The sequence below is a fragment of the Bicyclus anynana genome, chromosome 8 (genome assembly GCF_947172395.1).
Source record: "Bicyclus anynana chromosome 8, ilBicAnyn1.1, whole genome shotgun sequence".
Lineage (NCBI taxonomy): Eukaryota > Metazoa > Arthropoda > Insecta > Lepidoptera > Nymphalidae > Bicyclus > Bicyclus anynana.
Genome location: NC_069090.1, coordinates 13,281,578 through 13,307,139, shown reverse-complemented (window position 1 = coordinate 13,307,139; position 25,562 = coordinate 13,281,578). Strand labels below are relative to the sequence as shown.

At 35.1% G+C, this 25,562-nt stretch overlaps 1 protein-coding gene across 5 annotated transcripts in view; it reads right to left on the bottom strand.

The window, feature by feature from the left end:
- The window catches only part of LOC112046056 (unconventional myosin-XVIIIa), a 258,774-nt gene that overhangs the window by 128,540 nt on the left and 104,672 nt on the right, over positions 1 to 25,562 (bottom strand). For 4 of the 5 annotated variants that reach the window (XM_052883058.1, XM_052883057.1, XM_052883061.1 and 1 more), the window contains 8 exons: positions 23,366 to 23,489; positions 22,460 to 22,607; positions 21,562 to 21,662; positions 21,243 to 21,370; positions 20,308 to 20,361; positions 19,224 to 19,399; positions 18,203 to 18,288; positions 17,544 to 17,682 (listed from right to left, as the gene is read on the bottom strand). In XM_052883058.1, coding sequence (XP_052739018.1) covers positions 17,544 to 17,682; positions 18,203 to 18,288; positions 19,224 to 19,399; positions 20,308 to 20,361; positions 21,243 to 21,370; positions 21,562 to 21,662; positions 22,460 to 22,607; positions 23,366 to 23,489 — 956 coding nt within the window. The remainder of the gene's footprint in view (positions 1 to 17,543; positions 17,683 to 18,202; positions 18,289 to 19,223; positions 19,400 to 20,307; positions 20,362 to 21,242; positions 21,371 to 21,561; positions 21,663 to 22,459; positions 22,608 to 23,365; positions 23,490 to 25,562) is intronic. The other variant, XM_052883059.1, reaches the window with a different exon arrangement.

The following is a 25,562-nucleotide window of genomic DNA, read 5'->3' as shown; positions in this document are numbered from 1 at the left end:
GACTTTAACATTACCTTAATATATTTTTAATAATTTTAGGTAATATAAAGCTGCAGTGAAGTGAAGTGAATCATTTTCCTAGTGTGAATGAACATTTTGTGTGCGTCCAACTTGATGAAGGACCAATAAAATCAACCTACTTATAATATACAAAATTTACTAAACTACTATTGCAATGAAGCCTTTTGTAAGAACACAAATTTTGAAACCAATCAATTCTTCAACAATAAAGTCAGATATGAGTAGCTCGATGGCTATAAATGTCAGAGTCAATGCGTCTCTCCTGATAACTATTTCTCCCTTTGGTACTCGTAAGTAGAGTCAAACGATTTTACGAGTTCAACACATAAAACTGTACTATCTCACCATTAATATGCTCTATTGATACACATTTAGTTTTTTTAAATTATGATGTAAACATCGTTTTGATATAATTGATCCATTCATAAAACCTTATTCTAGTAGGTACACTTCAACCTTGAAGTTGCATGATCATGTAGAATCCTTAATTTAGTTGGTAATAACTAATAGCCAAGTAAATATTGTTTTGATTTACATATTATTAATAGACCGTGAAATAAGTTATTTATCAAGTACAAAAAGGATACCCAATAAACTCATATTTTTTTCATAAATGCAACTTTTTTAATACATTCGATTTATCCCCAATTATTGGATCAATTAAAAAAATACTAGCGGACGCCCGCAACTTCGTCCAAATTTAGTTTTTCACAAACCCCTCGGGAAATATGGAATTTTCTGGGATGAAAATCCTATGTGTTCATCCAGAGTAAAATCTATTTCCATTCCAAACTTCAGCCAAATCGGTTTAGTAGTTGTGGCATTAAAGAGTAACAAACATCTATACAAACATCCATACAAACATCACCACAAACTTTCGCGTTTATAATATTAGTAGGATTAGTAGGATATTACCTACTGGTTCGATGATCTTAAAATTGATGCATAATTCTTTATTACACCTATTCAATATTAATGCTGTAGTGGTACTCCTTGGCCGTGGGAATTGTGAAACTTTTGATTGATGACTTTATGGGTAAACTAGCTGACGCCGTCAGCTTCACCCGTGTAGTTCCAGTTCCCGTAGGAATACGGAGATAATTAAAAAAAAAATTAAAATCGGACCAGTACTTCCTGAGATTAGCGCGTTCAGCTCTTCAGCTTAATAATATTAGTTTGAATAGTATCAGCGGTTGAAAAATGTCTCCAACTATGTTGAACTTATTGTTTTATATTATTAAGCATATTGCTTTTGTATAAACTATACTGTTATAGCTTACACTAAGCGTGGACATCGTGAATAAAAAAAAGTTGCCTTTATTTTTATAACACACCTTCATCATATTATTAAACCAATTTCAGTTAGAGACCTTCACTTCAAGAACGGGTTGGAGTATCTGATTTTTATTTACTACTGGTTTAAGATCATACAATAAACAAAATCCTTAATTTTCTTATTTTTTTATGAAATAGAAAAATTTTGTAAAATACATAGATTAATATAAAAAAAATCTTTTAATACAAGTTTGTAAAAGGTCAAAGTCCCTCGAGACAGCTAGTTTTACATAACTTTTGACATTTTGAGATTTATGCAAATGCTTTTTTGTCTCATTATGTATTCGTCTAAACATTTAAGCGCTAGGTATTCTTGATTGTACAAAAAATATTTCAAGAGCGTACAATTTAAATATTTTGACACTTAAGTAACTGTTTTAATACATTCGCTTCACAGTTAATGGTCCCGCGTTTGTCCATTAACATTTCTGCGAATATATTTGGGTACGTTAAAAGAACAATTAAAACATTTATTATTCAAGTGAATGCGAGATATGAGCGAATATAAAAAAAAAGAAAACTCCGCTTTCTCATAATTCATTTTTAAAAGTTGTAAATGACTATCTTTTTTTTTCAATAAATATCGTAAGTGTTTAGCTACATAAAAATCGGAATTCAGAAAAAAAACTTGACTTTCGCAATAAAGAATCTTTTCTTAATTTAAGTTTTATATTCCTGGTAAATACAAGAATATTATTAAACTAAGTCCACCACGATAATTTACTGAAAATAATAATAAATTTAAAATAATAATTAAAAAATAAAAACTTCCATCGTATTACATCGCGCATTTGTTACCCAATCTAATCTAAGAGAGACACGGTACAACAAAATCACAAATGCGCCTTAATAAGAATGTTGTTTAGAATACAAATTGGTGTTATATTAATTTCATACTATAAAACACGTGCTAATATAATTATACGTCGTGATCTCATCGATAGACGCAATAACAAACCGTAATAACAGATACTACATTATTTTATTAATTACTATCTCATTATACCAATGCTTTATACGATGCAAAAGATATTCACAGCAATGATAATAAATCTTATCAAACAAAAGATTTAAAGACTAGAGATAATAATCGGGGGTATACAGTGCATAATTGCGAAACGAAATCTGCTATCTGATAGCTTTCACGACAGCAAACCGTAAATTCTGTCTGTAGCATCCGCAGAGAATTATCTGATAAAGATAAATCTACAAACTAGCCATTGGGATGAACTACCTCACATAACCTTTAGGCTCCGAAAGCTAGAAAAGAAAACTACACAAACGTATTAGTATATCTAATAATACTAACAAGTGAAAAAGTCAGTGTTTCTAGTAACTGTACTACCTTAAAATCCCGGAAATCAACACACTGTTGTTCATTCCCAAAATCAACATTATACATGTATTATTACATGTATAATGTTGATTTTGGGAATGCTACGTACTCGTATATTATTGTTAAGATAAATTGATGAAAAATTTTAATTATGATGTAGGTAAACATTGTTTTGAAATAATTGATCCATTCTTATAACCTTATTCTAGTAGGTGCACCACGACCTTGAAGTTGCATGATCACGTAGAATCCTTAATTTAGTTGGTAATAACAATTTAATGAAAATGTCAGTCAATTACTGTCTAGAATAAACACTACAAGTGGTTGATTTGCACCATGGAAAAATAAACGTAAGGTGTGAAAAACATGGACACTTCGTGAATAGTTATAATAAAAAAAATAAAAAAAAATGATGTAAATATGTATATTTTCATCTATCTTTACATTTGACAGACACTGGTTTGCTAATCTGATCACTGTAAGCAACTGATAATGATTTTGACAACGCGTGATTGACAACTTACCAAGGAAGCCAATTAAAATCGACCCAGTAACACTTAGAGAGAATACTCAACGGATAATCATGCTATCGTAGAACCTATTTGATTTCTGCAACAGAAACTACGCAGGACAGAATTATTACAGTGCACAAGTCTGTCAAAAGTCTGCACTTTCTATCTGCTCACTCCCATAATCCATTAACTATAATTAAAGAAAGCTCAAAGCTAAGATAAGCAATATTTTGACCGGTCTAAGCTATAAGGCTTTGGAGGGAAATGGCTCTTAAAATATAATCAACTCGCCTTAAATTCGTCTATTTCATAACCATGGTAAAACTTTTTCAACAACAAGTTTATCTACCTTTAGTGGGAGTACTACTGGTTCCAATGGCAAGTTCTACAGAGAAGAGTCGTCAAGAAACTCATAAGTAATAGAATGATCTATAAGACTGACAATGATTAAAAATAGAATAGACTAGACAAAGGAACGGGTGGACAAGAATCAAACAAGGTTGAAGCTTCAAATGAAAAAGTAAATATAACGTAAATATCACAGAATATATAATATAATAATAGTAGACGATACTTTGCAAGTGATAACATTGATAAAAGAGTAAAAAAAAGTGTTAATGAAATTATCGATTTGTAATCTTAAAGAAACAGACACCGTTTAGCAAATAAATTCAAAAATGAAAACTATACGTTATTAAGTTGTCGAAACTTGGGACATTCGGTGACTTGTGTGTAGCAATCAACGACACAAATCTCAAAATTCGGAGCCAGCCGTTGTCAGCGCATGTTTGAACTAAAAGGACTTTCTCCTTTTAATTTGAGAACATTTTGTAAAGATAACATCAACCAGAGCAAAATTTCACAGAAATACGCTAAATTTAACAACAAAAAAAAAAAAGAATTTTCCTTTGTCTCACGTATTCGTGCAACATTATTTTAGCATTGGCTAAAATATTATTGCGGACTACATTTGCAGAGAAACACATTTTAGCATTAATAATATTGTGCGGTGCGTTTGTTTATAGTGCGTCACTGGCACTGCACTAATCTAATAAGTGTCTATTTTTAGTGTGACACTGCATCAATTTAACACGTGAATATAATAGCCTGAGAAACAAAAGTGTTTTCTAATCTGTGTGATAAACAAGATAAACCATATAATCAACGGCTATAAATAATTATTGTTTATCGACACTCAGTTCCAACGTCTGGTAATAGCCATGCCTCCAACCATTTGTTTTAACGCCGACGTCAAAAGTAAATGGTAGAAACTGTAATTTACATGATGTTTTCTTAATCGCGGAAAAAGGTTTCTTATTGAGCTGAACTGAGGGTTTAAGAGTATTTACAGACTGATTCGAACCAGCCATGTTTTTATTGCCTATAATTGGCAAATGAGCTGAAACTTTATAAGAGTATTAACAGACACACAACCGCCATTATTTTATTGTTCGTTAGCTAATAAAATATATTGTGTCAGCCAAGTATCGAAATGTCCTTCTGTTGACCATGTCCTTCATAACATTTAATTGATGCACCTTTTAGAATAATAACATAAAATGGAAAATTTAAAAAATCCCCGAGGGTCATGAAATCATTAATTACACTCACGATCAAATCATCAATATTCTCTTTCAGTGCGCTTTCATTTGAGATCCCACTCGAGTATATTTGCAGACATTCGGTTATTCTTCCCTACTTCCAGTCCCGATAACTTTTAAACTGCTTAACCGATTTTCATCAAACACATCTAAGAACACTCGCCCATAAGTCACCTCTTATACAAAAAAAACAAATCTGAAATCGCTTCATCCGTTCGGGAGCTATGGTGCCACAGACAGACACACACGTCAAAGTAATAACACCCCTTTTTTGCGTCGGGGTTTAAAAATAGTAATGTGCGTTTCGCTAAGACGTTATCAGTGCTTTCCATCAGATACGGTTTAAGTCAATCATAAAAAATTTGATTCACATAGCCGCAGGCGCATTGACGTGGGCTTTGGCCTTTGGGCTGCCCTTGACCTTTGTTTAAACTCGTTCACAATATCAACAAGTAAAAATAATTATAAGCAAACACTTTTACCAAAAGTCCAACATAATACTGACGGTGCAGCAATAAAATGTCCGTATAGATCAGCAACAAAATGTTTGTACGCTTCAAACAATAATGATGGGCAAGTTTGCAGGTAAAAAAGGAGTAGGAAGAAGGAAGAAGTCCTGGCTACGAAGTTTAAGGAAGTAGACTGGCATAAAGACAGTCGGAGAACTTTGCCGTCTAGCCATAGACAAGGAGAAGTTAAGGATGATCGCCAACCCTCAGAATTGGAAAGGTACTTAGAACACAAGAATAGATCAAAACAACGTAACACTCAATGGCTTTTGCCGTAATTAAAGACCATAAATTAACTACGCAAGTCATATATCATGATCATCGAATGCATTTCCATATTATCATAACAGCCGCGACTCATGGCGTTTGGTGAGCCGATACTGTGAAAGTTAATTTATTACCTAAACTGGTAATAATTTTGTTTACCTATTTGGAAACTAGTCGCTAATATTGTTGGCACTGGGAAATACGAAAGTGCACAGTGGAAATAATAACTTTGAAATTTTATTGTCTTTCTAATGTTATGTTTCAAAGTAAATTTATGGCAGAGTCAACTTTTATGTAAATAGCGTGTTTTCTGCCGCCCATGGCTTCTGTATAGGACATAGATGAATGTGTAAATCTGTACAGATAATAAATAAGTAGAAACTGAGCTTCTAGACAGCTATACAAATGAGTATAATTAAGCAGTTGACAGAGAATACTCAAAACATATGTATAATTACAAACATAAATACAAAAAATTAGAAGAGGGCGATAAGGAAGAAGTAATTGAAGAGTTAAAGTATTATTTTCTTTATTTTACATGTGAGCTTTACTTATATATGTCTTTAATTAATATTTCTATCTCTAAAATAATAACAGTCTTAAGGGAACCTAGATACAACACAATTACTTAAAAGCGTAGTAATAGAAGATTACTTTACAAATAAATTGTGAGAATAAAAATAATCAGCAATTTTATATTAGTAATGAAAGCAAAAGTTATTGTTTGCCTACAAAACATTTAATAGGAACAAATTGTCAGTTTAATGTTTAGTTAAATGTTTTAACGTCGTACGATATAAAATGTAAAAAAAATCATTAGAACACTTTCACGCTTGGCTTGGATAAAATTTAAGAAAAAAGTTTATTAAAAAATTGCTTCTGTATAATCGTATTATACGAACAAATTCTAAAACGCACAACGCAAAAAGAGCGCTGGCTGTCGAATTACGAAGTAGACGATTTATTTTTCTGTATTCATTGATTTTTTTACCAAAAAAATTAAATCAAATGATTTATTTTATTTCTAAGCATTTGATGGATTGCAGGTTGCTGCTACAAAAAAAAATAGATATATTATGTGCTGCAAGGTTAAGAATATGTAAGTATTTACTTATTTTTGGACGAATATTTTAAATATCCATTAGCAATATTATAGCAATATAATATTATTAGCAATATTTTTAAATCTTTCCCTCCTTTCCAGTTATCTTATATTAAATATTGTGTTAAGAGTGATTCAACAATGGTCAGGATCAGACTCACGCCCTTTCGGAGTTCACCCTATACCATAAAGCTGTTAAGGTTTTAAACGTCAAACCTATCTATACAAATATTAGAAAGAGGTAAAAAATATTATATATTTGTGAGTGTGGCTATATTTCCCCGTTTACTCACACGAACTACGCGGGTCAAACCGCGGGCGTCGGGTAGTAATATATGAAACAATAACAGATCTTGTCTTTTATTTAATGAAATGAATGCTACAAATCAAAGCTAACATCAACAATGCACTTTTTACATGACACGACTAGTACAAACATGAATTGAACATGGCACTACAATTAAGCTAACACCAGATTAATTAAGAACTCCATCAAATAGTGGTTCTGTTCTATTATATCCTCTATGGTTCTATTATAATAGCAGATACTCAAATTATTAAACCTATTGTCTGGTTTCAAATTACAGTTCAGCTATAATATTGTCGATTGTTTGGCTCAATTAGTTCAATGTTGCTTATCATGCAAGTAATTAGTGAATAATGAATATAGCAATCTAATAGCCTCTTTAGTCTAGTCTTCTCATTTGTTAGCGATTCAGCTTCGAATCATGAAGTTCTGGGTTGGAACCTTGGGCTAGACAAGTAAAAAACGTTGAAAGAGAAAATTATTCCCGGTATTCGTTAGCTCTCTGCAACGTGTCATAAGGCATAATATATTGAAAAGATAAAATAATTTAGTTTATTCTGGTGCTCTTTTCGTGAACTGGATTTTCTCCGCCACCTTCAATATCAAGGTACCTTCAAGACAAGCTTTCCATCAAAATTGTGATTGCAAGCAAATTTTAGCTTATATTAAAAGAAATACAATCCTAATTTCTTTTCCTTCAGAAAATGAAGAAGAAGAAGAAATACTTTATTGCACACAAAAATACAATTGTAAATTGAAACATTAAAAACATAAATTAAACTTAGCATGCAAAGGCGGCCTTATTACTATACGTAAACTCTACCAGGCAACCCCTGACGAGAGAACTTGCGAGGAAAGAGCGGGAAGGTGCAATACATTATATGTAATTATATATATAAATAATTTAATAAATATATAAAAAATGTTTTCCTAAGTATATAAAATCCATGCCACGGTTGGTGCGATTGGACCTGTTAATCCATTTATCATTAACGTCTATATTAATGATTGTTACGGAATCCAACATATTCTATGCCTACTAGAACCAAAATTAAAGAGAATAGGAACGACTCTCGAAATAGAAATGGCAGTTACGCCTACGTGAAAACGGTACAAATTAAGTTGTTTGGAAACTTTTCGTACTGATTGAGGACGTGCGTGTGTTGAAGCTATCGCTATCATTTGTACTGACATCGATACCTACGTGTATGTAACAATTCACTTAATCTATGTTTATGCCCTTAAATCTGTTAAACGCAAGATTTGAGACTAATCAGTTAGTAGAGCCCGTAATTTCATTTACTTCAACATCATAACTCTCTTTTCTTACAAAAAACAAGCATCAGAAACTGCTAAGTGTTTTTTGTGTGAGTGCATTTCATACAATTCTATTTGGAGTAGCCGCTACTGCCTTTATTTGGATCACTTTTGACTGTTTACGATATGTTATCTCCACTAACTAAAATTCCTCTGTAACACTAGTTGCCTTCAGAGAAGACAACAAATTAGTACATACCTACACGTATAGGTATATTCCTATAACAAAAATGCTGTAGAGTTCTTATTCTACACTTATTATTCTACACATTAATAATACCACCATAAAAATTGCCATTGTTTTTTATTATCTACTATCTTTATTCTTTACTAAACAATCTCATCTTAATGCGAATGTTCAGAGCAAATCGAAATGAAATGTCACTTTCACTGTTATTCTCAATCAAATATCTGATTACAATCAATGGAATAAAAACACCATCGAAAATACCTAAGGGCATTCAAGACGGTGATATCATAGAACAGATTCTTCGGAATCATTAGTCGATAAATTGCTAATCGAAAAATCGAAATCGATAGTTACAAAGAATCTTATGCATCAAACTGTCAAAATCTTATATGAAAGAGCATTTACAAAAGGTTTGTGAGAGCGTGGCCCTTACAGACAATATTTTGACCAATTAAACTATAATAATTATTAATTATATGCGTAGCAAAGTTAAGTAACTGTACTTATATGATGAATGTTCTGAGTAAATTGTTGAGCCCTACACCCACTCTTGAGTAATTGGTAGCTATTCATGAACTATTATAAGTAATGGATAAGTGTTAAGTATATAGTATATCTTAAAAGTGGGCGATAATACCTACTTCGAAAAATACTACATATATACTTATTATACTATTTAGGTACTTGGAAGAAATATCTTTATAACATTTTTAATATATTTTTTAATATGCATTACAATCCGTGGAATCAGTGAGATTTGAATCCACATCTCACTGGCTAACGCGGTCGGAATGTTCTTTTAATTCAGCCACAGTTATGTGGGAAGGCATTTCGCTTTTTCTACTATTTTGGCGCGAAAGAATTTGAAACATCGTGATTATTTAATTTAAAAAAAACTGCTAATGAAAGTTGGTGCAGGTAAATGGCCTAGAAAAAACAGAGAAATGATTTTTAATGATGAATTGAATAGTTACTTTGGACTTAACACGTTCGCTGCGGTACTGATTTTTCTATACTTTACTCTAGTGCGTTACGAGGTTTTTTGACCTCATACCAAAACTTTATGTGGTATAGTATGAGGTCCGTCGACCTCGTAACCATTGAAGAAGCTAGACTTACGAGGTCAATTGACCTCGTACCGCAGCGAACGTGTTAAGGGCCACCGTAACATGTACAGGCAGATATTCTTGGTTATTTTTATTAAGTTCATATTATATATCCATATATAATACGGCAGTAATATTATTTAACTACCAATTATATTACTGCCGTGTTTATATCTTTGAGAACCAAATAGGTAAGTAGGGAAGTGATATGATAACTCATACTCTATTGTTTTAATGACTATTTATAAAACTAGTCACATTTATTACCTTTCGTTAGTTACATAAATTCTTAAAGAAAGGGGTTATCAATTACGTTTTAACCGTCGTGGGTGTTGTCAATATTTTTATTACCGACTTTAAAGATACTTGTGAATAGCCTATAAAAGCGTGACCTTCATTCTCAAACTACAGTTTCTAAAGATTTATAGCTAAAGCTGAGTTATATTATCAATTTAATGAATAGTATTATGAATATTTAATTAATATTAATAACTAGTTGCCGTCATATTCATAAACATTATATTTACGGCGCATTTAGCTCACCTTGTTGATATATGGCGACATCAAGTTATAAGCCTGCTGGGTATAAACTTTTATCGAGTCGCATCCTGTTTTCAACTTGTTCATCATTAAATTTCTAATCTCTCGTACCAGTTAATCCAGTCCTTAGTAAACAATGTAACGCATGCGGCACTTTTGAATTTTCTTTTGCCCCATTTTATCGTGCTCTGTGCCCAGTTTCACCTGCGTAGATACTGGATAGCCTGTAGGCCTAACATGCGTCAACAATATGTCTCGTGAAGAGAAAAGACAAATATCGACCAATAGCGGCGGAGTATCAGTCCAAATATTTGATATTGTTACTTATGACATGACAACGTATTTTTATGATAAAATGTACCTAATGTTTCTTGCAAATAAATGATTCTGATTACCAGCTTTTTCGTTTTAACGCAACGAAAGAGAGAGATCGCCTCCACCGCTATTGGTAGACTTTTGCCTTGAGATAATATATCGTTGGTATACGTCTTAGGCATAATAGGAATATCGAGATAAAATATAGTCTTTATGCCATATAATCCAAATCCGTCCTTACAGTTCGTTGTAAATTATGTAACTAACCTGTCATTGTTTTACATAGATAAGACATATATATTCAATGAAAGTTAAAAAAAATAATTTGTAGTCTATGGAGCCAGACGTTACGAAAACTTTGTAGCGATTAATTTAAATAAAACATGAGGGCCGAAGAGCTTCGCTGTGCCACGCCCCCATCAATAAACATAGTTTATAGTCTATACTCTATGCTCTAAAAAGGAAAGTTATAATAGCTTTCCCTGAACCTGGACATAAAATTATTATTGTTGCAATGTTGCACACATTCTTTAGAATCTAGAATTTATGTTGAATTTTTTACCCCTCTGATTTTTACCATTTTGATGAATGGCTATAACACTCTTCTCAGAATTTTAACTCAACTCTACAAAACGCTAAAGCTAACGCTGTCATTCCCATATGTATAGTGGTATGATAAAATGCCCGCCATTTTGCATTTCGTCTGACGTCACATTATTTATTGTTCTAAGCAAACCCTTTCATTTTATACTAGCTAGGTCATACTCCAGTGGATATGACCTATCACTGCTCAATATTAGTAGTAGGCTGTATTTTCGGATTGCGTAGAAAATATATATAATATGGTCAACACGCGTCTTCCGTTGGTGCGTTATAAGTTAGTTTATTTATTAAACTGTCCCAAGTCTGACTGAAACTCAACTTTACAAATGTCAGCAAGAGTTCACGCATTTTATCCAACCTTAAAAATCGAGGCTATACAGGTCATCGTCAATTGAAGACACTCATAAAGCAGGTTGTGAAAGCCAGTTCGGAAATGACACGGTGACATAATGCGTTACATAAGCGATGTTGCGAGCCGTATTGACAACAAAGATGACCTACACTCACTATACGCATAGTGGGTTAAACATTTTTACAATAGGAAGTGACGCTACAATTTACTATTATATTATACCTCGTTGACTGGTTAACCTATGTTTCAGATCCCGAGGCACTGGATTGATTTGGGCTTTGAAATTGGGCTATGAGATACTTTTCTTTCTTCCAAGAAATTTTCAGTACAATTCGCTTGGAGTTCGTAAATTAGCTGTGTTACACTCCGTTGCCTCGGAGACAGTGGTGGATTTAGGCTGGAGCCCAGGGCGGCAGATTTTAGTGCCAACCTCTAATTTGGACTTTATTAACAACCAATTAAAATGAACTGAGAAATGTCATCTACCTAGTATCTACAGTATGATATCCACGTAGGGTTGTCACCGGATGACATTTGTTACATAGAATCTCAATTTCGTATACGTCAAAGTTAGTGAATTAGCCTGCTGTACAAATACAGTGATGACATACGAATCTGAGACTTGGTCGCTAACTATGGGCTTTATTAGAAGACTCAAAGTCACTCAGCGGGCGATGGAGCGATGCTTGGAGTTTCTTTGCGTGATCAAATCAGAAATGAGGAGATCCGCTGACGAACCAAAGTCACTGACATAGCTCAGCACGTCAGGAAGCTGAAGTGGCAATGGGCAGGCCACATAGTTTGAAGAGCCGATGGATGTCGGAGTCCCAAGGTGCTGGAATGGCGACCCCGCACCGGAAAGCGCAGTGTTGGTCGACCCCTTACTAGGTGGACCGAAGACATCAAGAGGGTTCCAGGGAGCCGCTGGATACTCGCGGCTCGAGACCGTTTTGTTTGGAAGTCCATGCAAGAGGCCTATGTCCAGCAGTGAATGTTCATCGGCTGATAATGATGATGAATGATGACAAATATAATACAATATCAAAACTCATAGTTAACAAAAGATATCTACGTGCATTATCTCAAACTTTTACTCATAATTTGATTAATGTGTCTAGGAAGTATAGTTGTTTCAATGCACGTGTTTTGTGATTAGAAAGGCGAAGAGATTACAATTTGACGCCCGAAATTTAATCGCGAAATGTTACTATAATAATTAAGTTATGTAAGACGACGTCACAACTGTACACTTTGTCTTCTCGCGCTTACGATATTTTTTAATTTCATACTCATATCTACTCTAAATTAATTTTAGAATCATCATCATCAGAGAATTTACAATCAGAATAAAATTTGAAACTTAAAATTAAACCTGTACCTAATTTTTATTTCGCAAATCGTTAACGACTATCTTTACCATTGTCTGCTTAGTATACATACATAAAAAACATTATGTTTCGTAGTTTTGGAGGTTTTGTCTTAAGAGCGCGCAGCGCGTCGGTACGATATGGATAAAATTCGAAGCGCCAACGAGACGCCGAATTATGACTTTCACGTGAGTGAAAAGCACGAAACGATTGACGCGCGACGCAAATTTTATGACGTGAGCGCCAAAACCATTTTTACCTAATTGCAAGTAAATTAAACAACATAACGAAAAACAAAATGGCCATGTTTTAAGATATATACCTAATTTTCTATACAAAACAAAAATTTAAGAAAATAAGTTTGCTTTTCCTGAGATTGAAAGCAAAATGTGAGCAAAACATGTATTTTTCAAAAAATAAACTATCGAGAAAAGTTTTACAAATTGTGTATTTTGTATAGTCATAACGAAGCTAACACTTTGAAATATCATTTACCCAAATATCAGGCTCCTAATTTTTTCGGAATCTGAGATCCAGAACCATTTGTAACCACCAAATTACATATTGCACACTCTTAAGATAACAACTTACATGGATTGAGATTTTACACATTTTATTAGTTTTGTTTACTCTCCTTTCAACGCAAGATTTAATTTTTTAAATTCAATATAAGCTTAATTACTCCAGCTATATATGTGTAAATAGAATTAATTGGGTGAAAGAAACCAGTTTGAATGAACAAAAATTTAATTTGCTCTCGTAAAAATAATTATAACAAGTATCAGCGTTATCGAGGATACCATAAAAGGAGAGATTGTACACTCTCGATTTCACTAGGTACAGTTACAGTATTTACAAAATATCTGGAAATTTCAAATAAAAAAAAATCTTTTTAGCATAAAAATAGTACCAACTTTAAAGACATTTCAGTTATTTTGATTTTAACACAAAATTACTACATCGATTTTCATTTAAATGAAATGCGATCTATCTGTAACAAACATTTAAAAAAAACGTATGCGTCGAATTAAACCTTCGCCTTTTTTGAAGTCGGTTATTAAGTAGGGTTGAACACGTGAAACCAGTCAACTTAAAACAGACGAATATAATATTATGTACGTATAATGAGCCGTGATAGCCCAATGGATATGACCTCTGCCTTCGACTTTGGAGGGCGTAGGTTCGAATCCGGTCCGGGGCATGCGGTGAAGGAAACCATCTTGAGGAAACCTGCACATCTTAATTCTCTGCGTGTATGAAGTCTGCCAATCCGCATTGGGCCAGCGTGGTGGACTAATGGCCTACCCCTCTCATCCTGAGAGGAGACTCGAGCTCAGCAGTGAGCCGAATATGGGTTGATAATGATAATAATATCAAATCAGCAAACGAATCATCCCAAACGTACTCTTAAGTAAGTTAGTAAGTACTCCAAATTCAAAACCTTGCTTCCAACAAAATTATTGAACTACTACCTACTAGTAAAATAGCACTCGGTTACATTAACTGCATTATATAATCCGCGTCGGCTACTAGACGGTCGTGTATTTGTTTAGCATAGTCACGGTTACTTTAAAGTTGCTGCATAAATTTAGTTTTTGTTTTAATTATTGCCGTATCTAACGGAAGAAGTATTTCATATTGTTAAAGACCTTTCTAAGTGTCCTTCAATTAAATTAAATTTATTGATTCGTTCTTTATTGATATGGAGTTACTAGTTATTTATATTTTTAGTAGATTAAAGAAAATCTAAACAATATACTTTTTCTCCTCTTGTTTCGTCACTTTAATCATTTTATAAATGTGAATCATATTAATTAGTAATTAATTGATCTACTTTGCTATTATCTGTGAAAATCTGACAAATCTGTAAGGTGTGAAATTTGCACCTTAACGTCCTGATGATGCTCCGGTTTCGGAGTGAAACGATAGAGGATTTCCCGTCGGTTTACGTTGTTGTATTGGATATTAGCAAAGTAGATTAACTAATTACTAATCGAATAATATTATCGAATAATAATTTTTGACGGCCTCCGTGGCGCAGTGGTATGCGCGGTGGATTTACAAGACGGAGGTCCTGGGTTCGATCCCCGGCTGGGCAGATTGAGATTTTCTTAATTTGTCCAGGTCTGGCTGGTGGGAGGCTTCGGCCGTGGCTAGTTACCACCCTACCGGCAAAGACGTACCGCCAAGCGATTTAGCGTTCCGGTACGATGCCGTGTAGAAACCGAAAGGGGTGTGGATTTTCATCCTCCTCCTAACAAGTTAGCCCGCTTCCATCTTAGACTGCATCATCACTTACCATCAGGTGAGATTGTAGTCAAGGGCTAACTTGTAAAGAATAAAAAAAAAAAAAAAAGAATCATATTCAATATAATAATGGGACTTTCAGCTACTATATTTGCCTATCACCTTACTTAATCAACAAATAGTCTAAAAATCAGACCCTAAATTTCTACTATTAGCGCGTTCGAGCATCAGTAAAGTTCTTACAAAAACGCGTTGCTAATGTAACTCTGTAAAAGTCATTATCTATTTTTGATGCACGCAAAGCGACCGCATGACTTTATTCGCATTACTTACATTTCCACTAAGTAGCGAACCTACGCGGCTTTCGTAATAAAGCAAGAGATAAGTTACGTCAAAGGCACTTTCACTGCAGCTCAATGGTTTGTTTATTACACAGTTTTAGTACCACTAATTTATAGCTGCATTACAACATTTTCGTTAATATGCGTGTCTAACACATCTGAAACATCGTTAACATAATTGTTAACATCAACTACACGATATGTGAATTTTAACGAGATGTTTAACTTCCGAGAAAATGGATTTAATTACAACACCCCTAAAATTGTCTTCGTTCAGGTAGAGATGAGGCTTGATCGTTTTTGCTAGCAGTCAGGGTAGCTAAAGTATTATAATTTTTTTATAAATTTTAGCCCGTTTCGCCGGATTTACCGGCCTCGAAGGGCCAAGATGATGGCTTTACTATCGTCAAAAATAAAAAGCGCAAGGCAAGTCAATTTTCCATCATCTTATGGATAATTTCAAGACAGATGCAATAATCATCACTAAGGAAAATAAAAGAATACAAAGGATTCTTATTAATTTAAAATAATTGTGCTTTCTACCGAATTTCGGTCATGGCGGCATCTTTAGTCGAGAAGTATTTTCGTAAAGTCAGACATAGAATCGCCAGATTAACATGTTTTCTGAAATACAATACGACTGTTTCTCGAATTCGTAACTCCAGGCTTCAATTAAAAAAATAATTAGGATAAACTAGGATAAAGGTAACAAATGATAAGATTCTATCAAAAACCTTTACCACATTAAACATTTTAGCTTATGTAAATACTTTACACAAAGTTGTACAATGTTCATTTTGTTACTTATTCCATTAATAGAGTTTAAGTAGAAACGACCTATAATTTAAAACAATGATGGTACATTGCTGGCAACGTTGTGAAAGTCTCCCAAACTCGAACAGTGATTATTATCTAACAAGCGTAACAACTTGATTGGTGCATTTCGGCGGAAATAATTGTTTACTGGTATTTTTCCGTACCATGTCACTGGCATCGTTTCTCACGAGAATTTCACATGCGTTTTGTGTATATACTCGTAGATCTTCTGTCATCACTTTAGCGTTGACTTTAGTATATCATGATCCTATTTAGGAGACTTGAGTATTAGAAGAAAACACAATATAATTTTGGCAATTCTTTTTTGGTTCCGAGGAGGAAAAATCCCTTCTGGTATTTGGTCATTTGCCACGGACTAAAACACTGCATCTTGACTTCGAAATCAGAATGGTACCACGTCGCATTTAAGAACTTTTGGCAACTCTATTTCTACGGATTATTTTATGATCAGTTCTAGGTACTAACATCACTATTACAGACTACGTCAGAGATTTTCTTTAGAGAGTTCCTGTATCTGCATTCCGACTGAGTCACATATATTTTAATTGCTGCCAACGATGGTTTATTCCAGACCAGATTGGTACCTTTTTAATGATTATAATATTCATAAATGTGTTTATTATCCGCATATAATGAGAATCGTAAATCTCAAGCGAAACTTCATTAGTACATTTATCTTGGAAATAATAAAAAGAAGTACTTAAGCCGATATTAAATATTTGTGGGCCCATATTAAGGATTCATCATGCCAAATATGATGCCCATATGATATGACAGATATCCATGGTAAGTCCAAGGAAAGGTCAATCAAGCTTTCGACTTATTATAGAGATTTTTACAGTAGCAAATAATAATAATCGAAATTTTGAACCCTTAGTAGGGTGCCCAAACGCTTGCAGCTTTCTCGCGACAGGAATTTCGATTTAACGCAGGAATGCTTTTTGCGTGATAGGTCAAAATGTCGATAATTATAACTTAATTGAATTATTTAATTAATTCTATTAGGTGGTTTAATACTTTATAAATAAACTTTAAGTCAGAAGATCATGTATCTGTTAACGTCGATGCATCTGGTAACTTTTTATGTCCGGGTCACATAAGCAGAAAGCTTTATTATATTCCTTATAATTATGTTTATTTTATAAGCTATTACTTACACACTAAAATCCTGAAATGTGTAATTTTTTTGGTAAGTTTCAATCAACGCCGCTAAGTATAAATTGTCAACCAATCAATCAACCAATTACAACCTATATAAAAGCCAAAAACCATTTTTTTTTAATTTGTTGGGAAATCTGAAAAAGAAAGATTCGGAATTTTTACTTAACTATCACCTACCTGAGAAAGGCCTAGCCGGTAGCTGGTCACATCCAAGTCCAAGGCCAGCAACATATCGTCGACGACTTGTCGATCAGAGAGGGAAGCCGTTTGCGATGTATCGGTGTTTTCGTTTTCAGCCGTGGCCAGGAGTCGATATCTAAAATATTGTTCTCTGTGTTAGGATCTTAAAATATATATAGTAATATTATAGTTCGATTTTTTTACAAGTTGAATTTGCAAGTGGAAGGACACAAGAGGAGAGGAAGGCCAAAGAAGAGATGGTTGGAGTGTGTGACAGAGTGTATAGGTAGTAAAGGGAGTGGATGATGAGTTGACGAGTAACAGAGACGAATGGAGAAGATTGTTTATTTTGCTGACCCCAATTAAGTGGTATAAGGAAAAAGAGATGTTAATAATTGTTCGATTTTTATCGCATAATTAGCGAGCATACAAATATCTGCGTCACCTTATGTTAAGTGATTACTGCCGTTCATCGTTTTTGAATCACTCGAGGCATTGTTAAGAAGGTAATATTTGATGTCGTGTTTATTTATGTTACGAAAATATTCTGAAACTAAAGGAAAGTTTGGAGAGGTAGCTTAAAACCAGGAGACAGACGTAGGATACTTAGGGTAGGGGTAGAATAGGCATAGGGGTAGGGTAGGGGTAGCACCCACCTTCTAGCAAATTCGGAGAGCGGCATATGTTCGGGGAAGCCTTGTTTGTACAGCCGCGCCGCGTCGAGCAATTGGAAACCACGGAACTGAAAACAATGCACTGATTATTTTGGGCAATTTCTAACCAGTCGCGTGGGACGACCATTTTAGGGTTCTTGTGTTATATTAGGGACTATGTATATTGTTTAAGTATGGTGCATAAGTACTGCACAAACAAAACAGCTTTGCTGTGTTCCGCAAATCGGTAGCCGGTAAACATACACATCACACATGAGTTTTTATGCAGCGTATGTTTCTAAAATACTTTGTGAAGTTTTGCTCAATAATAGGAGATAATTTTCCATTTCATGACGTTATGTTAAATAGCTATCTTTAGCCGTTGAGTATTAGGGATACAATTCGTCATCATCATTATTAGCCGATGTCTACTGCTGAATATGGAACTCTTCGTCGGGTCCGTTAGCATCCAACGATACTTCGAACATAGCCCGCTCCATTGACCGCTGTGTGACTTTGAGCCTTCTTATGAGACCCATAATTAATTAGCTACCAAGTCTCGGAATACATAGATCATCACTGGCAACACGCAGTGTTCGACCACTTTTGTCTTCAGGAATTGAGGAATTTTGGACGAAAATATATCACGAAGTTTCCCAAACGAGTTGGATTTGGTTCACCTCTATCTCAAAGTTGGACCTAACCTAACCAAACTGGACTGAAAAATTAAATAATCTGGAAGAAGATAGGCAGTATCAAAGTGCTATTAACCTGCGAGCGAAGCAGCGGTATGTTGACTATGTCCTGCGCCTCATTGAGCTGGTTAGTGACGAGGCAGCACACGAACTGGACGCCACCCGCGCCGCACCACCACGATCCCGTCCGCTAGGAACTTCGCCTGCAAGGCCGTAGACCTCCACTTCATTTCCGCTGTACCTATTGTGAGTCCTTAGACCTACCTAACTGGACTGGATAAAAAGGAAATAATCTGGAAGAAGATAGGCAGTATCAAAGTGCTATTAACCTGCGAGCGAAGCAGCGGTATGTTGACTATGTCCTGCGCCTCATTGAGCTGGTTAGTGACGAGGCAGCACACGAACTGCACGCCGCCGGCGCCGCACCGCCGCAGCGTGTCCACGATCCCGTCCGCTACGAACTTCGCCTGCAAGGCCGTAGACCGCCGCTTCATTCCCGCTGTACCTATTGTAAGTCATTTAAATCAAAAGTTGCAACATGTTTGAATACGGGGGATTACATTCCTCTGATACAAAAAACCTACATTGCAAATTTCCTACATTAATATAGAGGTAAAGTATGGATGGACGGAATTAAGATGAAGTTCCAAAGAAAAGGAAATTCATACAGCGTGTTATAAACTCCGGTTTCTCATATATCTAGATACAGTACAACAATGAATATGCATGAATTTTTAAAGGTAAACCGGCTTTTAAAGGGAATCGGCTTGCGTAAACTCGCCGCTGGTAGAGATTAGGAGTACGTTTCTAAAAGACAAATTATAGATCCAACGATATTATAGATCTAACGAAAAAATAGAAGCTTAAGGTCAAAAGCATTTCTAAGAACTGGCTACATAAATATTTCTCCATAATTTATGTAAAATAAATGTACTTAATAAATTATTTAGCCACGCTATGTTTTAAATGTAATATAAAATCAGAAGAATATAATACTTAATGTAGACTAATGTGTAATCAAAATGTAAATAAGCAATAACAAGAACATTACTGGGTTACTTAACGTTTCTAGAAATGAAGATAAAATGAAACTTCAGAGCATTGTTTTTGAAATTAAATTGAATAAATTTATATAATAGCTATAATATGTATAAAATATAACAGGTATATACTCATAAACTAAACCGTTTTTTTTTTACACAAACTACCGATTACTTAAATCTAGACTTTTCACTTATCTACTTACTTCACAACTTAAATTATGATGACAACGTGATGTTATTTATACAAAAAACTCTATGGATTTATAGTAATAAACATACATAAATGACAATGAAGACTATTATGTAATGAGTATCTAGCCAGGGGTTGCAAACATTTGCTCACGGCGTCTTTGGGTCCGTTTTCTCTTACCAGAATTAAGGGAACGCCGAATAATCGATGCTCGGCAAAATGGAGAGGCATCGCCTACAATTGAAAATTCAGTAGACACTTATCTCGGTTCATAACATGTTTACCGACTATTGGGAAAAATACTAAACTACTTTTCTTGCTTAGAATGTACCTCTTGCTTTGAAGGTGATTAAATTGTCAGAAAAAGTAAAAGATGTCGGTTATACATTAGATTTTGAAACATTATAGTGATAGACTGCCACGTTTTTTCAGATTCTTGCTGTTTTGTGGTAGAAAGGAAGGAACAGGATTATGAAGTTAGTTCATCATCATTATCGGTCTATTTTAACGGCCAGGTCTCCTTATAGAAGAAGGGATGCTTTGATGGGATGAAGGGAGAGCTTTGAGCTTTCGAGTTCGAATACAGAGTGACGGTCTTAGGGTGATGATGTTTGATTGTTGAAATCACTATCAGATACGCGTGCTATTGACGTGCTCTTCGATGCACGGAGGTGTAACACTAACAAGTTCCTCGGGGTCCTAAGCCTTGGATCTAGTCCAGAAGGGGCGAATTCGTCGCGAATCGTATCGCGCGAATTCATACGCGCGTTGTCGAAGTACTCTGGCGACATCAATACATCGCGTCCACAAGCATCGCGCGAATTCAAAATACGCGCGTAAATAGCGTGCACTACACCAGACTCTCGACTCGCGCGCGATTCGCGCGTATTGCGCGCGAGTCGAGATAGTAGGGACGCCTTGTTGCGTCCAGTTAACGCGCGAATTCTAGAGCGAGTGCACGGTCAACTCTATGTTTCGTACTGCATTCTTCTTCAAAGTTCAGGCGTAATACGCGCGAGAGAATCTCGGCGAATTCGCCCATTCTGGACAAGGTCTAACCTAGACTGGACTGGACAACGAGTTAGTAGTAGTTCCTAATTTATAATGTAACTTACCAGTAGTGAGTGTTCTGCGTATGGAGGAAGCGCGGCGTAGAGTGGACGCGTCGCCCACGGCGGCCGACCACGAAGCGCCCACGCCGCACGCGCCGCGTGACCACGACGACAGGCGGCCTATGTCTTCGCTGTCAAATTATTATTCATCATCATCATCATCAGCCTCTTTTTAAGGCCAGGCCTTCTCAGCACACTGCTTCAATGCGAATTGGCAAGCTTAGGGCAATATCAGAATGATTTAAGGGAAGATAATAATTGAACTAGTTAATAAGGAACAAAAAAGTACATAATTGTATTAAATAAGTTCTAAACAACGTACTTCTGACTCTCCTGAAGCAACGTGTGGGTCTTTTTCGTGACGGGGTTCTCACGGCTCGCTTTGACCCAACCGCTGACGTCATACAACACAGGGTTAGTTCCCTGTAATTAAAATACTTAATTAGTCTTTTATAATTATTCTGTAAACACTCTTCTTACAAAAAACTTATTATGTCGCCACAAATACAACATAAGGGACAAAACTCACCTATCTCATACATACACTCATATACACCTCGAATACGGATCGCCTCAGTGTCGGCGTAGCCGCGCTTACGATTCGCCAGCCGCTCGCTTACGTCACTTCGTGACGTTACGACCTTTACGGTCCGAGAGCTGGAGAACATTTTGCGATAGGTCTTTGAGTTAAGTTGAAAACTAACAAAGTTATGAAGACTTGTCTGGGGAATAGTAAGAAAATATGTAGGTATATGGGGCTGAAATTTAATTAAATATTTAAGAGAAAATAATAATTAAGCCAGACGAGATATTAAATTTTTTTGTTTTGGAAAATATTTTGCAAGCGTCTGGCAACAACCTAAACATAAAAAATCCAAATTATTTTTTACTACTTAAATGTTTAATTTAAAGGTTTAATAAAAGCAGATTTATTTACACTTTATTTGCACACCACAACATAATTGCCTATTTTGTCTAAAGAAAAATCCTCAATGATATTTTTTACAAAAAAAATTACTACTATATCATGTCTCCAGTCCTGTGTTACTTGTTAGGTAGCGAAAGAGAGATACAGGACAAATTTTCAACTTGGATCAAACGCCTATCCAAAAAAATCCACTAGCTCTTGGAAAATACGAAATGATGTAAAAAGCGCGGCCGGCGAACTGTAAGCGAGTCTGCGTCCGAGGCGATAGGTGAGTTTAGTCCTTAAGCCGTACCTGTAAGTGTTGCAGGATGAACTGCCTGTTGTGAGGCGCCTTCTTGATGAGGTAGTGTGTCTGGTGCGGCGCGCCGTAGTGCGCCATCACTCGCTCCAGGAACGTGTCGTCCGATGAGCCCGGGTACATGGACTCTTCGTCTAGTAACCTATAATTAAACCATCATTTATATATAGGCCTATAAACACATTTAAAAAAAAATAGAATTACAGTTGACCCTCCCGGCCATTCCTGCAAAGGAGATGGTCAAAGTTAAAGTGAATAAATGTAACTAAAAAGTAATAAATAAAATTAAAACCCAAGTTTTTGAGTTATATCAAGATGGCGTCCCTAAAGCAACTATGACATGACAATTGACAGCACACGTCAAATCGATTATTTCATTGGAAACGTCATCAATCTGCCATTATTACCCATAATAGTGATGATTTTTTTTCGAGATATTGAATATTATTTCGAAAGAATTAAAGTACACTCGTAGATTTGTATAATCAAAAATATTAAAAATATATATATTCTTTTATGTCCGCTAGGGTACAATGACTGGACCTGGGCTCCATACAATTTTGGACCATCTCCTTTCCGGTATATTTTAGTAGAAACCATTTGAAATGTCAACCGGTTTTAACCGGTTACAAACATACAGACAGTAGACAGACATCGTCCTAATAATAGTCATGAACGTTTTTTTAGGACACCAAAACGTTCGATAGCAACGAATTCGATAAAAATTCGATTTTTGATAAACGTGATGAAATTTTTTTTTAATTTTAATGTACAAAAAAAATATTTATAATGACTAGCTTTTAAAGGGGAGGAGGGAGTCTTATTTTTTAAATTCGAAGGGTAATTGTTATCCTGAAGGACGCGGGAATCGCGGGTGTCTGCTAGTTATTTAATATTCACCATAGCAACCCCCGTCGATCACAGTCGCGCAGGTCCGCTTGTGAGCTGCGCACGATGGTGTTCTGTGGTGCTTTGTCCAGCAAGTCCACCATGGGGCCGGGGTTCACTGTTTCTGACAGCCAATCTATATAGAGCAATATAATCAAACAATGAACACACGTAAAGAAACGAAAAAGCATACACATACAACTGAACACAGAACATCCTGCTTTTTGGAAGTCGGTTAAAAAATAAAAGTCTACATCATAGTTTTAATATCGGCCCAATACTCATGGAGAAGAGATATGGAACTTAGACACCACCAAGCTTTCAATGGTGTTTGATAATGTTTAGGCTTACTGTGATTAATGTTTCATCATCAGACCGGAATAATATGACCGGAACCGAGGACTCAACATTCTCTCCGAAGTACGGGGGTGTAATACCACCTTTCCAACTCCGAATTGTAAATATTTACTGATAATTTCTAGGAAGAAATAAAAACTCAATACTTTATAACCAGATCAAAGGCGTAAACCCAAACTTAGTGATCCGAAACTACAAATTAATATTCTAACAGATAAATTAGGCATAGCTTGAAATGACATAATATGTGCTGTGTTTCCATTCGAGATCATACGTGTACATATAGAAAACCTTGAAAAATAAAGTATTCCACGCGAACAAAATTACGGGCGTCCGTTATAGCCCATATATATAGTTTTTTTATTCTGAATAGAAAGACTATACCTAATATTATACATATTAAAATTAGTATTGATATTCAGAAGTTCTAAAACTCAACGTTAAAAGCAATCAATAAGATCATTTAATTAAAATAAAAAGAAAATTATCGCCATAAAATAAGCGTGTAATTGTTATGATAACATCATTATTTGAAGTTGGTAACAATTCAAAAAACAAAAGGAAAGTCAAAGCTGCTACTTCGGTGTGTGTGAGAGAGGTTCTCGATTTTTCATTTTATAGAATTGTTGTGTATTTTTATTACATTTTCAGTTTATTTTGATAATACCCATATATAGCCACAGATTAAGCGGACTTACATATAGATTGGTGGCGGTTTAGACCGACCCGTCACCACAATCGGTTTACCGTGTAGCATGGACTCTCCGAGAGGCATACAACGCGGTCTCTACTTATATCACAAGACTTTAAACACTTCGTTAGCGTGATGTAGGCCCGACGCTCCCATTGGCTGAGACCGTCTGTCGCGGTGACGTCGAGTGACGGCAATGGAAAGTCGGCACGTGTTGGCGCTATTTTTAAACGCGTGCCTTGCATTTTTCATTAGTGTCGTGGTCAGTGTTGTTGTTTGCTTTTGCTAGCTCGACGTAACAGTATAAAAGAAGCATTACTGTGATTTGTGAATCTATATTGCGATATTTCTTTAGAACCATTTTATTAAAAACTAAAAGAAATATATTATACAGAATTAAATCATAGATTAATTTTGCGAGGATTACTGTGATTTTAAGTGTATTTAATAACAGTGTAAATAATGAGTTTATCTAGGTCAAATCACCATCATCATCGTCTCCTTACCCTTATCCCACTTAAGTGGGGTCGGAAAAATATGTCAATCTTTTCCATTCGTCTCTATTACTCGTCAACTCATCATCCACTCCTCTACACACATGTCCTCTTTCACACAATCCAACCATCTCTTCTTTGGCCTTCCTCTGCTCTTATAACATTTTACAACATTTTTCTAGTAATATGACTTTCCTCTCTACGCATTACATATCCATACCAAGCTAACCTTCTACTCCTCAATTTTTCTGTCTAGTTTAACTAGGTCAAATAAAGTTGGATAAATGTTATTGCAAAATATATATTTCTCAAATTAATTTTTAAGCATTAAGTCCTTACAAGAACCACATATTCACAGATAAGTATTATTTAGAAAGAAGAGTGAGACAGAGTTTACTTGTAACTTATCGTATTAACGACATTTACTCAAATAAAAAAATTTGAGTAAATGTCGTTAATATTCGACAATTAAAATTCTAGTGAAGAAAATTAGTTCCTTTGTTACTTGGGGTTAACATTTATGTTGGGTTTTTTTTTATTTTTCTAGTCTTGTCTATTTTTCTATTTTTCTAGGCTTCGTAGTCTCTATATTGATTTTTTAGTATGGATGACTCATCACCTCCATTCCCTTATTCCGCTTAAGTGGGGTTGGAAAAATATGTCAATC